The 15,423-nt window shown below is 41.8% G+C and overlaps 1 protein-coding gene across 3 annotated transcripts in view; it reads left to right on the top strand.

Moving 5' to 3' along the window:
• The first annotated feature begins 10,023 nt into the window (after positions 1-10,023).
• LOC146513274 (signal transducer and activator of transcription 5B-like) overlaps positions 10,024-15,423 on the top strand; it is a 35,990-nt gene continuing 30,590 nt past the window's right edge. For all 3 annotated transcript variants that reach the window (XR_014875849.1, XR_014875848.1, XM_085171354.1), the window contains exons 1-2: positions 10,024-10,219; positions 15,086-15,220. Coding sequence is in view for 1 of the 3 variants with exons in the window: in XM_085171354.1 (XP_085027480.1) it covers positions 15,093-15,220 (128 nt within the window). In the remaining 2 variants the exon portion in view is untranslated. The remainder of the gene's footprint in view (positions 10,220-15,085; positions 15,221-15,423) is intronic.

The following is a 15,423-nucleotide window of genomic DNA, read 5'->3' as shown; positions in this document are numbered from 1 at the left end:
GAGTCTGCCTGGAGGAAAACCAGGCTTTGCCAAGCACCTTAAATGATAAGAACTTGGCAGTAGCCCTAATTTGAGTTCAAAAATCACTGTCCATCTTAAAACCCAAGTTAGTAACAACAAGTTTAAAATACTCTGCCAGGGGTCCCAAATGAACAGAGGAGGAATCACAGGGGCTGTTCAGGGCCATCCAAGTGTAACAAGTGCAGCATGACGGTCAAATTCTACAAAATCATTAATACAATGATCCAGACATGAAGGCTAAAATAGTCCAGTGTCCTACTTGAGTACAGAATAAAAAGCACACAGTCCACTTTAACAGGGACCAGCAGGTGTCCTCCAAGACCCAAGGAGGCCAGTGATCACTCCGGCCTCAGACACTCCACTCTGAAGCATACTGTAGGTGTTGGCCTGCACAGAGACAAACTATCCGCCATAAACAGATCAGGTCATATTTCATACCTGCACAGAGAGAAAAATATCACAGCAGTGTTTGTAGTGTAGGCTGTAAGTAGACAGGGCATCGGTGTAATCAAATACACCTGCCTTCAACTAATCCAACAACATCACAGCCAGTGACTCACAGCAAATGTGACACTCAAAACCACTGCTAAACCAGTCGCACAAACAGAGATGAATTAATAAAGGCAACATCAGTCCACCATGTTAGGGAGTTAATACAGGAGGCAGCTTTCTGCTTCAGAGGCAGATAACGCTGGCAGTCGTCAGCATGACAGTGGAAGGATAGTCCATTCCCTGCGGGACCCCAAACAGGAGAGCAGCGGAGAAGGACTCGTACCCTAAAAAGTCAGAAAGTTCTGTCAGAAAGATGAGACCTAAACCGATTCAAAACAGTACCATGAATGCCTGCAAGATGGTGAAATGAGACAGTAAAATCTTGTGTTCTACAGTGTCAAGAGCAGCTGTTAGGTCAGGGAAGACAAGAACAACATGATTAGAATCACAGGTAAGGAAGATATCATTAAAAACCTTTAAGAGTGCTGACTCAATTCAATTCAATTTTATTTATATAGCGCCAAATCACAACAAAAGTCGCCTCAAGGTGCTTCATAGATACAGAGAAAAACCCAACAATCATATGACCCCCTATGAGCAGCACTTTGGCGACAGTGGGAAGGAAAAACTCCCTTTTAACAGGAAGAAACCTCCAACAGAACCAGGCTCAGGGAGGGGCGGGGCCATCTGCTGCGACCGGTTGGGATGAGAGAAGGAAGACAGGATAAAAGACATGCTGTGGAAGAGAGACAGAGATTAATAACAGATATGATTCAATGCAGAGAGGTCTGTTAACACATAGTGAGTGAGAAAGGTGACTGGAAAGGAAAAACTCAATGCATCATGGGAATCCCCCGGCAGCCTACATCTATTGCAGCATAACTAAGGGAGGATTCAGGGTCACCTGGTCCAGCCCTAACTATATGCTTTAGCAAAAAGGAAAGTTTGAAGCCTAATCTTGAAAGTAGAGATAGTGTCTGTCTCCTGAATCCAAACTGGAAGCTGGTTCCACAGAAGGAAGCCAATGAAGGGAAGCCAAAACAGGAGAAATCTGCTCTCTTTCTAGTCCCTGTCAGGACTCTTGCTGCAGCATTTTGGATTAGCTGAAGGCTTTTCAGGGAGTTTTTAGGACTTCCTGATAATAATGAATTACAGTCGTCCAGCCTGGAAGTAATAAATGCATGAACTAGTTTTTCAGTGTCACTCAGGATATTATGGAGGTTTTTAAAACCTGACTGGAAGACCTCTAAGATACCATTCTCATTTAAAAAGAATAAAATCAATTGGGAATATACAATTTTCTCCAGGAGACAGAAAAGGCAGCTTGGAGATAGTTAACCACTACAGTGGGTCCACATTAGATTAGACTGAAGCAGTAAAGTCAGGGTCAGACTGTCACAGAATAAAAACGGGTTTTAAGACGTGTTTTTTTTTAAAAATGGACAATGAAGGGGCCTCCCTGGGAAAGAAACAATTCTTAACTTTATATGTCAGCACTTTGTTACCAGCAGCCTGTCACATGTCATGTGAATCAAAAATGCCAAAAATAACAGTTTAAAAGTATAAACTTGCATTTTTACTCCAACAAAGAGCTATTATCTGAAAACTTGGCACATCTCAGGATCGTGTGCAGTGTGTCCTTAAAAAGTCTGAAAAAATTGAACCAGTGGAGAATAGATCTGCTATAGTTTACAGCAGATGCTGTTCATTAGCTGTAAACTATCTACAGCAGAACGGCGTCTCAAAGTCACGCCCTTAAGAAGGAGGATCCTGCACAGACCTGAGAGATGGCCCTTCAGCTAAGATGATGAGGCTTCAGTGAACATCTACTGTTCACTGAAGCCTCATCAGAAACGTCTCAGTGGAAGGATTGTGTCAAGAAGCCATTCTTCAGGAAGGAAAATGGGGGGAAAGGCTGAGCTGTGCCACATTACACAAGAACTGGACTGACAATCAGTGGCTATAGATGTGATGGAGTGCTGTACCATCAGATTTTGATCCACCATGTTGCATCATCTGCAGCCTCTAATCGGCAACAGCGTCATTTGTCTTCATGACAATGATCCCAAATGCACCGCCAATGCAGTAAGAGCATGCTAAGATAAACCCACACACACATGAACCCACTCACTGATAGGCCTCTGCAGCTCAGCATTAAACTGTGTGGGGTCATCTTGACAGAGACCAACTAAATCGCAGAAATATTCAAAGAAGAGCTTTGACTGTCCTTCACGAAGCTTGGAGAACAATTCCTGAAGGAATTACAACGCCATGGTCAGGATTGCTGTGTGCAGCAGGCAGGAATGGAGGACAGAAACTTTACTCAAAAGACAGCTTTATTGCTGGCACCAAGAAACACAAAACTGGAATGGCAGCCGCAGGTGGTTGAGCTGGTGGTTGCACCGGAGGCGCCGTGGCTGCCACAGGTGGTTAAGTGGCTGGTTGATCTGGTGGACGGACGTCTCTACAGAGCCCCCAGTGGACACGAGGGAGTACTGGACCCACTCCCATCCAAGGAGTAGGTACGGGAGCAGGAGTAAGCTGGGTCATGGGAGCCGGAACAGGCACCAGAAACGGCGGGATGGGTGGAGCTTCCGCCGGCCTGGGAGCCAGAGCAGGGAACAGCCTGGCCCTAGCCCCCCCTCACCTGGGAGACTGATGTGTGCAGGGGAAGGCTGGACCGCGGCTGCCCCGGGAACAGAAACACGGAGAGAGGTGGCGGTTGAGAACAGACTGACTCAGCAAACATCATTTTTAAACTTTATCCACCACAATGAGCAGGTTTTGAAAATACAGTCTTTGAGTTGACAGTCTCAGAGAGAACGAGTCGAGGCTCAGAAGGAGCAGTGTCAACAGGTTCACAATAAACAGTCTGAACAGCTTTTGAGGCGTGATTATTGTCTTTAATTATAACCATCTCAGGAGGAGCATGAGAACAATAGTATTTGGCTCAATATATCATATTATATCAGCCACTGAGGGACAGCGGCGGGAGCGCCACTTCCTCCAGGAAGAGGAAGCTGATGAGCCAGGTAGCTTAGCCTCCAGCCCGCAGTACGGCGGGCCGTGGCTGGGAAGCGCGGGCAGGAGTGAAGCGGAGTACTCCAACTTGAAGCGACCAAGACTTCGGTGCTGGCGGAGCAGGAGGTGGACGTCCACGGCACACATCTCTCTGTCATTGAGCACAAAGACAAGAGCAACTTAACATGAAACGTGGAACATGGGGAAGCCAAGGTAACAGAAACCTGAGCACTAGAACTGAGAACATGAGCAGAAAACAACAATGAGCAGTGGCGGTCCTAGCCTGTCTGGTGCCCTGGGCGAACACTCCCTCTGCCCCCCCCCCCCCCCCCCACACACACACACACACACATATTAAGGATTGTACATTAACATAACACTTGTTGTGCTGAACACACGCTCTTTTCTACTCTGGAATATTCTCGTCAATTTTCTTGATATTTATTTATAATCACCTCTGTTAATCCTTGATATTTCTAATTGAGTGAACTATATATATATATATATATATATATATATATATATATATATATATATATATTAGTGTATGTATATATATTAGTGCTGTTTCTTAAATGTGTAAAATCTGTAACATAAGGTATTGTTTGGAGTTTAGTCTGTTACTGTTACCATTTCTTCTTGGAGCAACTGTAACCCACATCAATTCCTTAGAGATTAATAAAGTATTCTGATTCTGATTGGTTCAGGATGACCTGCCATTATCCAATCACACATCTGCTTACCTGCATCTGTTGCTCATTTCTCCTCCTCTTCTTTTCTCTTTTTTCTAAACTGAGCACCTGATGGCTGTAAAACTTTTCTTGTCTATCTTGGTTTTAATGTTGCACTCCAGTATGAACACAAATCCCCCAACCCGAGGGTCACCACAACATGACCTAACAGACCTACAGCTTAGTTCACAGATTCACTTTGTCTTTATTTCTGGGATTTCACACAACCCAGGATTCAAATCATGAAACATGATGGGCTAAGGACCTGAGAGCTACAACCTCAAGAAAACCAAACATAAAACACTCAAAGAGTTTAACTCAGCATACTATTAAACCCAGAAACAGAACATAAACGGGCCATGACACCTATTTATCATTTCACTCACAAAAACAAGGAAATGGGTGGTTCAAGACTTTTGCATAACTCTGTTTACAAGAGGAAACGTGTTTTTAAAAATTTCAAGCAAACTGAATTATTACCTCTCTTTTTATAAGCGTCTAAAACCTAATAAGGGTGCTGGCTCCCGTTGGCTTGTTCAACTTATCCAAAGCTTGTTTTTCAGAGTTTGTGCCTTGGATGAGAGTTTTTTAAATTAAAGATTCCAAAATATCTTCAAACATGTATTTGAGCTCTGGTGGATATCTTCGGTCCAGACAGGAGGCCACACGCCTGTGCAGGGTTGGCCAAGCCAGAGAGGGCCATCCCTGCTTGAATGAAGACATCCAGCTGGGTCTCTGTCACATATAGCACCAACATTGTTTTCTTTATCCCACAAATTACACATTTAACAAAATCCTGATTTGTATTGTAATATAGAACACAGTTGGAATATCTTAAGTAATATATCATTTATAAATTGCACAAACGCACACACACACACTGCATACCGTATACCTGTTAGGGAGGATTTTACAGACGTCTAAAGAGTCAAGATTCAGTGTGCAGGGCTAAAAACAAATCCTAGGTCACACCGGTGCGACCAACTTTTTGAGCAAAAAAAATTAAATAAAATTCTCTGCAACTCTGAAAGTCTCTGTGTGGTCAACAACAGACACACATTATGCCCCTATCGTGGTCTAAACCAATCAGAGATAGTCAGGGACGGGACCTCTCTGATTGGCCGTGGTCCAGATATTACCGTAGTCCTTCGTGTACGTTTGAAAGTGCAGGTGGGTAGAGAGGTGAGTAGCTTGAATAAAGCGACATCGATTCATTAAATCCTGATTCGACTTTTAAATATAAATGTATTTTGCCAGAAACGCCAGAATCTCAGGTTCAAGCTCTCTAAACTATTTCAACAACCACCAAGCAGTAAATGAGAGCAGGTAACGGACTCCACACAAAGACGTAAACACAGACCCGACGCATCAGCTTTCTCTTTCTCGGCTTTCAGCCCCGACAGCCGTTACACGGACACGCCGTCGGGGCTGAAAACCGACAGCTCACCGACTCTGATGCGTCAGGTCCACGCTGTGTTTACGTCTTTTTTGCGCTAGATTCTGATGGTTTTATCTCTCTCCAACCAAAACTCACTGAACCAGCAGCAAAAGAAGATCCAAACTACGTTTCACATTTGATAAACATCGTCATGAACTCCCTCTGACTTTGGCTGTTTTCCTTCCAGCACGATAAAAATCACACTTCATGCACAGCTCTCTCTGTACTTCAAGAACAGTTTCATCTCAAAACTCTGTTTTCTGCATTAATCATTCGCTTATTACCCATCAGTCTACCGTTGTTTACAGCGCTGTCGGCCGCTGTCTTTTTTTTTAGCTTTACTTAAATGACCTCGGACAAGAAAGCCTAATTTCTGCTGTTCAATACTGATGAAATTTAAACTTTTTTAAGGTTATCTGCTATAAAAAGCCAGACCTGGAAAATCTCCTTCATGTTTTTCTGTTTTATCCTCAGTCACTTTGACACAAAGGCCTCTGCTGTGATGCTCACTCCTCTGATGAAGTCTCACAGTATCAGTACTGATAAATGATCAGAATTATAATATTTCTGACTGTCTGAGGCAAAATCAAATCGAATCGGGACCTCGTGAATTGGAATCAAATGGATTATAGAAATCAGTGACGATACCCAGCCCTCATGAGCAGCCTAGGCCCGACAGAGTGGATGTAGCTGTGGGTAATAGTAAAGATGAAAAGAACTACTGATAACTTTTTGTTAAGGCCTGATCCGTCTGAAGTTCATAGCCAGCTCTGACATGGAGCCATCAATCTCTGAGTGCTGAAAAAGCAGCAGTGTATCCAGAAAACACATTATATGCTGCGATAACTGCCCAAGTGTCCCCTCTAACGCTGCCTTTCAGCAGCAGCAAACAGGGCGTCAGAGGAGCCGATGTGATGATTAAGTTTGACATTGTCTACAATATTGCCAAAGAGTGCCAACACTCTTTAAGCACAAGCACTTTTTCAGTAACTTATCTGTCTTGTAGAAATGTGCTCCAAATAAAGAACTTTGTGTTGACAAGATTGTTAGTTAACCATTTACAAATTAATAGTGTCTGTATGGACAGCAATTCCCCCCCAAAAAGTGCACACGTAAAACTGTCATTTTAAGCAATGTGGTTGAAAAATTTGGGTGCGCCTAACTGGTGCGTCTCAGAAAAAAAGAAAGACGCACCAGTGCAAACACAGCAAAAGGTCAGTCTAAAGCCCTGGTGTGGCAGATAAGTTAGACAGAAATTACAGGACTCTTTGCTTCCTGAGAACTGCAGTTTGCTCCACCTTCTGAAATGATGAAATAAGCCGTCTCTCAGGTGATTTGAGACTGCAAACAGTTGTCACTGTTGGGCACTGAGGACTGGCTAACATCTGCTAAATGAATTTAGAATATAACACTCATGGGGAGTGTAATAGTCTAGCTTAGTTATAGCACAGAGGCTAACAGTAGCCTGGCTAACAATCCGGTCGTTAAGTGATGATGTGATGAATCCTACTTCCGGGCCTAAAGTAGTCTGCGTTTAATATGGCTTTTGTGTTGTTAACATCTTTAATGTTTTGTATTTTCTTCTATTTAATCTCAAAAAGCTCCTAAAACAGTCAGTGATCACTGTTGACCTCCCTCGGCTTTTATTACCGCTAATCATTCATTTAAGCTCAGTTTTTAAAAGCTTAGGATGTAACTACAGCCCAGCCCATGCAGCAGTATATGAATGACTAATCTGGTATTGTGGATGGATTATCTCAGTTGTTCTCCTGTCTGAAGTTTGGTCCTTTTACAGCATCCTGCCGTGCGATTACATTTGTTCCTGACCACCGAGAACACTCACGTTAACTTTTATCCAGTGGGAAAAAAGTTAGCTTGTTTATATTATGCTAACATAGCTGTGTCGCTAGCAGTCACGTAGCACATCATTAGCTACAGCTAGCCAAACTTCAGTAACCCTACAAACGTCACTGCTGTTTAGTTTTCTGTCTTCATTTATGTTAGAAGTGATAACAGAGCTGTACGTTTGAATTTGTTTCCAAAACCCCGCAGTCAGGACATGCTATAATGTATTTAGATAGAAGCTAGCGAGCTAACTTCCTGCTAACTTCTAACTCCGTTAAATGTCATAAATTCCGTTTTCATGGATGCCTGGATGTTAAACTCAATTGTTACACCTGGTAGAGCAGAACGCTGATCATTTTATTAAAGATGAAAGACTTTAGACAGTTTTTCAACTCTCAGTAATGCCATAGTGATTGTTTGATATATGGACCTGCAGCGGAGTTTAGGCCCAGACACGGCTAGTGACGTCAGACTTAACGACTGGATAGAACCCAAGCAGATTTCCACACATAGTCAGACCCTCTCTGCACGCTCACTTTGAGACAGCAAAATGTACCTGAAGTATTCTAGAAAACAATAGCACAGCACAGGGTTGAGGCAGCTTTGTTAAGAATAAACTTATAAAAGTTTAATAACTAGATTAACTCATCACTCCTACAGAAATAAATGCATTCTAGTCTATATTTACACACATGTATTGCTTAATCTGTGTGGCGGACCACCAGGGGACTCCACTCACACCCAGCGAGAAGGGAAATGGGAAGAATGATGTTTCTGGGTTCTAAGGGATGTTTTGCCTCCTTGTGAAATCAGTTTAGTAAGCTGAGAATAAAGTTGGAGAAAAATGTGACGAGCTCTTGTGTCGTCCTTACATACCTCCACACCTGGATCTTAGGGATGCAAAAAAAAGTAGTTCTGAGTATCTCTAAAGATTTGTTAGCTTAACAACCTTCAATGTTTGTTCCTGCTTGCTTTGATTTGACCTTTCGCTGTTGTGTGGAGAGTGCACAATAGGTAGGCAGAATCTGGACTCAGTGCTGAACATAACATCCCTCCACTTTTTCAGCTTCCAGTGACATGTTGCTGACACCAGTGCAAGCAGGCCTGACTAGGAAGGGCAGTCATGGCAGGCCTCCTGGCAGCCCTGTGAGGCCAAAGATTGGCTTTGTGTAGTCCGTTCTGGATTGTCTGACTGTGGGCCATATTGTCCTGCAATCCTTGACTGCAAATCTGTAGAAGACTGCCTACAGGTCCCAAGTACTGACACAGGGAGGAAATTATCTTCTTGGGATGCAAACGTCACGGCCTGTCCCTGACATCTCCCATTGGAACTTGACCTACAATTTATAGATGGTACTCACTCCAAATAATGCAGCAACTTATTTGTTGGAAGAAAATATTGAAGTTGCCCTGTGGCATTCGCCCTATCCACATTAGTCAAACGTGGCATCCACCAGTAGACACCAACTGACCGCTGTAGCAGGGTCCATGCTCATAGATCCTGACAGTCAGGCACCTGATTGTCAGCCCATGAGGTACTAGAAGCTCAAAACATGAGCCAAAAATGAGCTGTTTTGTACTGGCAGAGAAGAGCTGGCAATTTTTCATGGGACCAACCCACAAATGTGGCTCTGTTAAAAAAAATAAACAGGCTTTCCAACAGTGTAAGATTTAATGCCAAGAAGCATCGTTACAGCAAGACATAAAACAAACACACATTTCCTTATTTTTACATGTCAAAATGATACCAGGAGGAGGACGTTCAGTACTAAAGGGAGTAAAAATAAACATCACAATTAGGTATTTACATAATCTGCCATTAATCAAATAACAGCATGAAAGGTAATAATTTCAGACTCTACATGGCCACACAACAGCCCGAGCAGCGGTGGAAAACATTTCTTTTGAACATTTCTACACGTAACCAGGTGCCTCAGCTTACTGGCTAACAAGGATTGTTTATGTTCTGCATGTCCCAGTCTCGGTAATGGAACTAATAGACTAACTGCAGCTTCCTTATAAGAGGTATTTATGTACAATTAGCTCACCTTAAATAAAGGTGAATATTAACGACCATTCACGCCACTGCCCCAAAGTGCCGCCTTCCTCTTTTCCGTTTACAGATTTCTTTCTTTCTTTCTTTCTTACATTTGTATTGGCGGTTGGCAAACAATTGAAAGGTGCAAGTTTACAGATTTAATCCTTAAGACCATTTTTAAGGCTCGCGCAGCCGCGTTTGACACCTAACCGCGTGCGGGATGCAGGTGGGACTGTTCTTGGAAATGGCAGGAGTTGGCAAATATGTTTGAAGTTAGCGTAAATACAACCGGAAATGATGCATGTTGTAGCTGTATTTAGGCTTAAAATGAATTGTTGACTTAATGATAAACTACAGCAGGAAATACAATGAAATCTGAAATTTTTATTAGACTTATTACTATGGACTTTCTTATTTTGAAATACGACACCGGAAGTTGTTTTAAATGCGTATTCGTTTATTATACGGGTCAACAACTGCTGCTTTACCAGAAAGCAGAAGGTGATAAAGTAACGTAATTTGGCGATGTGACATGTATGTCAGCCAACCTGCGTACGGTTGAAAAGTTTTCAGTGTGCGTTGTCCGCTGTTTTAAATGGTGCTGCGGTAAGGAGTGCGGCAGTCTTGTAAAAGGTGAGTTATAGTCGGAGCAGTTAACTACTTGTAGCGCATGAGAGCGAAGTTTTGGTGGAGCGGCAAGCTTCCCTACTTTGCTAGCTAGTAGCTTACCTTTTCTAGCTAGCTAGCTAAAGTAATAGCCACACCGAAATAACGAAGCCAACGTAAACTCAACACCTTTTCATTCACTATAGTCACATCCGTTCAGCAACACTCGCGCCATATTTACGGTTTCAGGCTTTCAGCGAGCCGCTTTGAATGTACACTGAAGTTAGCAAGCTAAGCTATCTGTTAAACTTCCCTGTTCCGCTCGCTAGTCAAGTGCCAAGGATGTAAACATATGGCTCTGTCGATACCACCGCTGTTCTCCGCTCAGTTTGACTCTTGTTTTTATTTTTTAAACACACGCTTTGGTTCATTAGCGTGTCGTCCACGTCACATTGGTTGGTAATACAAGGCAATGCCTCAGTGATAAATTAGTCATATGTTTCTTAGAAAGTTCCAGTCAGACTGATTTGGGGGTGTGAGCTGATATTGTTTACATCAAAGAGGTTTTTGTTTTTTAATGTTGTCATTTTCTTTGAGGAAAATTGGAATAGTAGTTTTTACTTATTTTTCGGGAATGCATGCCCCAGAGTTGTTAACAGCTCATCTGCAAAGCTCATAAAAACTGTCTGATTAGCAGTTTCATGGTCAGATAAGGCCTGCTCCTTTGTTGTGCCAAAAACTGATTTCCAACGTTTTTTTCCCATGTGTGATGACTTTACTTATGTTGGTAGACTTAAGTGAACAGGATTTACAAAGCAGTTATATATAAAATTGAGAAATTACCTGTTCTTCAAGTGTTTTTATGTATTATTTCACCCATATTATACATTTGGCCACCTAAAATATCTTTATAGAAGTGTTGTTATACTTGTTGCAATTTCTGCCAGACCAATATTGGAAAAGTCATTTTTAATGTCAATGAGACTTTTTTTTTTCTTTAACTGAGTAAATAAAGGATATATAAAAGCCAGTCTGCCAAAAACTGATTATGCCTACTTCATATCATTCATGAGGGATACATTTGACACATATTTCATATGTTGTAGGCCAACAAAATATTTTTAGCTGTTTAAATATGGGCAGTCACTTACCAGGAATCAGTTTTTGGCAGTAGATCACTTTTTGACACAACGCCTTCATTTGGTCGCTATATAAGGAAACCCATATCTGGAGCTGAATGCACTTTTGAACTTGCTTTTAGTATCTTTACATTGGATCTTTCAATATAAAGTCCAAGCAGTTGTCAGTGCAAGTGAAGGAGCCCATCATTAGGGAGGAAGAAGAACAGATAAACCTAATCAAAGGCAGATAAAACTTTAAGAGTGGCCAAATCAGCGATCTGATACATTCTTAAAAAGAATAAATGCATCCAGAAGGCCTGTGTGGAAAATCATCATGTATTTTTTTTTTTTTACATAAAAAAAAAAATCATAATTTCTGTCACACTTAAAGGTCCCTTTTTACTCCTGAGATGGGAAGATCTAAGATTAATTTTGGTTTAAACATTATTTATTTTCTGTCAGAGGTTGAACATGAACATACATAAATCAACTGTAATGTTGTACTACTGTATTTTAAATAAATAACAGCGGTGTATATATAATAAACAAAATTATTTATTGTGATTAGGCAAAAGTTTCATGTGTTTCAGAAGAACACCAATGAACCGGAAAACAGAGTATTTTGGTCTGTTCCAATAAAATAAAGTAGCTATTAAAACAAAAAACCTGATAGTGTATTGTTTTAGTGTAAAAACCGCTAGTTTCAAGTTGCTGGGAACAATTCCACAAATAGATGAAGGAGGAAAAAGAACATATTTTGTCTCCTCGATAGAAAATCAATAACTCTTTAAACATGAACAAAACAGATACTCCAGTTATTCTCCAAGGGGAACATAAAGTGTGGTTAATGACGTGGGCAGTGAGACTCTCATATGGATCCAATGTTGTAGTGAAAACAGCTGTTCAGCAGCGTCTCTAGCCTCCACGTGTGGGAAAAGCCCAGTGAGAGAAATGTTAATGATCACAGAGCTTCGCAGGTCAGTTACTTTAATCAGCTGCATAAAGCCGATGTTTGCGATTCTTGTCTTATAACGGCGTTACTTGGCTTTGGGGAAACAAACTTCAGTCACTCAGTCCTAACATACCACTCTGTAGCAGCCCAAGCATCAGCAACATTAGCTGCCGGTTGCTTCTCCTCCGCTCTCACAGGGCTCCAATTCTACTTCAAACACATGAATGATTTGTGCAGCACTATTGTCGTTGGGCTTTCATGTTGTCTGTGAAAACAGGGATGGGATGGGCTCTATTGACTATATATATTGACCATGTTTTCTGAATAATTATTTGGTTGTATCACCCAGGTCTAGACACTGGCATGAATGTGAATATAGAGCATTTACAACAAGGTGCAACCCACTGGTTACACTCAAGAACAGGAAGGGTGGATGCTGCTAGATTAGTTGTATAATGCAAATGGATAAGCATAGCAAAGCATACCACAACAGCAACGTAAGAGTGTCTAAGAAATGTGATATTCTCCCATGGCCAAGTCAGCCACCTGATCTCAACCCAGTAGAGCATACTTTTCAGTTACTGTGGTCCAAAGTGAGGGCAGATAGACCTACAGACAAGCACAGACTGAAAGTGGCTGCAGGCCTGACAGAGCATCTCAGAGACTAAGCACTTGATGTCCATGGGTCTTAGGGTAGTCACTGACTGCTTGTTCACCCAAGTAATGAACCTCATCTTCAGTATTAGCGTGCGTGTTTGTCAAAGCGTTTTACTTTTTATCCTCTGGAAGTTGGAACTCTTATAAAAATACTTTTGTCAAACCCCCCTGAGCGACTCAAGTGCAGTCTGTCAGTCTGCACTTGAGTCGCGTCATAATTGTTTGATTTAAAGTCCACTGCTACATACAGAGGCAAAATAACATGGAGTGTATTATTGTCCAACTTATGGACTTAACTCATATTATTTGTAGGATATATTTTTTGCATTTCATTGTGTGAAAATCAGTAACGTATCTGTCATATGGCATCAGCTGATATTATTTGCATAGTGTTGCTCGTCCACTCCTCTTCTGTCATTATTGTGTGAATGCCGTGATCGCCAGTTTTGCTTGCCGGGCTGAGCCATGTTTTAGCTCAGTAAGATGAGCAGTTGTTCTCAGAGCGGGAGGCCGGGGTTCAAATTCCGCTTATGGCAACATTTTTTTCAGTTAATAGTTCAACCTTTTCAAATCTTTTCAATGAGAATGTCAGCTTCTTCACCACTTTTCAGCATAATTTTCAGTGTTTTCATCTCTTTTCAGCACAAATTTCAGCTAATTTCAGTACAAATGTCAGCTTCTTTACCTTTTTTCAGTTTCTTCAGCTCTTTTCAGCCGAAAGTTTAGATATTCAACTCTTTTCAGCACAAATTTCAGTCACTTCTTCTCTTTTCAGCAGTTTTTAGCTTCTTCACCTCTATTCAGCATAAAGTTTAATAACTTCACCTCTTTTCAGCAGAAATCTCAGCCTCTTCTGCTCTTTTCAGTATAATTTTCAGGTTCTTCATCTCTTTTTTGCTGAACATTCTGCTTCTTCACCTCTTTTAAGCACCATTTAGCTTCTTCCGCACAGTGCACATTTTTTCTCTCATCATATCTTTGTTTGAGACTAGAACTGGTTTGGCTCAATGGGTTGAGCAGCCGCTGTGAGATCTGGTGGCAAAGGTTCGAATCCTACATGTGACATTTGCTGCACATCTTCCCTGCTTGCATGTAATCTGCTTTATTGACGCTGCTTGGTGTACCCTTTCAAATACAGCCATTTTCAGCAAAGACTTCAGCTTCTACACAGTGTTTTTCCAGCAGGTTCTCCTTCTGCTGTTTTCAGATTCCACTACACGGCATTCACACTCCCTTTTCGCAGGAAATGCAACTTTTTCTAGTTCTTTATTCTTCTACCTTATTCTAGTTGCTCCAACCTTTGCTCCTCCCTCAGTTTTCAGCCAATTTTCACCATTCAAACTTTAAACTGTTCTGCTCCTTCTGCTAATGCCTGCTATATCTTTTGGTGCTCATAACTTTTATACTTCTTGAGATATTAAGCTTTTTATGCCAATTTTTTTGGCCCATTTTGCTGAATGGGACCACATTATCAGTGTGATCACCAGTTTTGCTTCCCAGGCTGAGCCGTGTTTTAGCTCAGTGAGATGAGCAGCTGTTCTCAGAGCGGGAGGCCGGGGTTTGAATCCCGCTTATGGCAACATTTTCTTCAGTTAACACTTCAACTGTTTAAACTCTTTTCCACACATTTTCCAGCTTTTTAACCTCTTTTTAGCAAGATTTTCAGCCTCTTCTGCTCTTTTCAACACAATTTTCAGGTTCCTTATCTCTTTTTGCTGAACATTCAACATTTTCACCTCTTTTCAGCACAATTTAGCGTCTTCTGCACAGTGCACATTTTTTTCTCTCATCATGTCTTTGGTTGAGACCAGAACTGGTTTGGCGCAGTGGGCTGCGCGGCTGCCGTGAGATCTGGTAGCAAGGGTTCGAGTCCCACATGTGACAGATGCTGCACATCTTCCCTGCTTGCATGTACTCTGCTTTCTTGACACTCTTCAGTGTACCCTTTCACATACAGCCATCTTCAGCAAGCACTTCTGCTTCTACGCCTCTTTTCAGCAGATAATTCTGCTTTTCAGCTGTTTTCAGCAGATTCCACTACACGGCATTCACACTGCATTTTTGCAGGAAGTGCAACTTTTTCTAGTTGCTAATTGCTGTTCTTTTCACTCTGTCTAATCTGCTGACCTGGCCTTTTTTCCTCCTGTTTTCCTGGGTTCACAGGATAACCATGGCAATGTGGATCCAGGCCCAGCAGCTGCAGGGTGATGCCTTGCACCAGATGCAGGCCTTGTACGGCCAGCACTTCCCCATTGAGGTGCGGCACTACCTGGCCCAGTGGATTGAAAGCCAACTCTGGTATGCAGAATTACACCAGTCTCTTTCCTGCCCAACTTTATTTAGATGGCACATTTAAAACGGCAATATTAACCAACGTCATGTACATAAAATAGGGTCACACACACGATACTCAATAAATAAATAAATAAAAACTAACTGTAATCAGTGTGTTTATATAACAAACCAGACTTGGATCAGTGAGTGGTGTTGGTGAAGGCTGT

The sequence above is a fragment of the Neolamprologus multifasciatus genome, chromosome 8, assembly GCF_963576455.1.
Source record: "Neolamprologus multifasciatus chromosome 8, fNeoMul1.2, whole genome shotgun sequence".
In the NCBI taxonomy this organism is placed as follows: domain Eukaryota; kingdom Metazoa; phylum Chordata; class Actinopteri; order Cichliformes; family Cichlidae; genus Neolamprologus; species Neolamprologus multifasciatus.
Note: the sequence above shows the minus strand (reverse complement) of the source record. Positions and strands in the feature narration are given on the sequence as shown.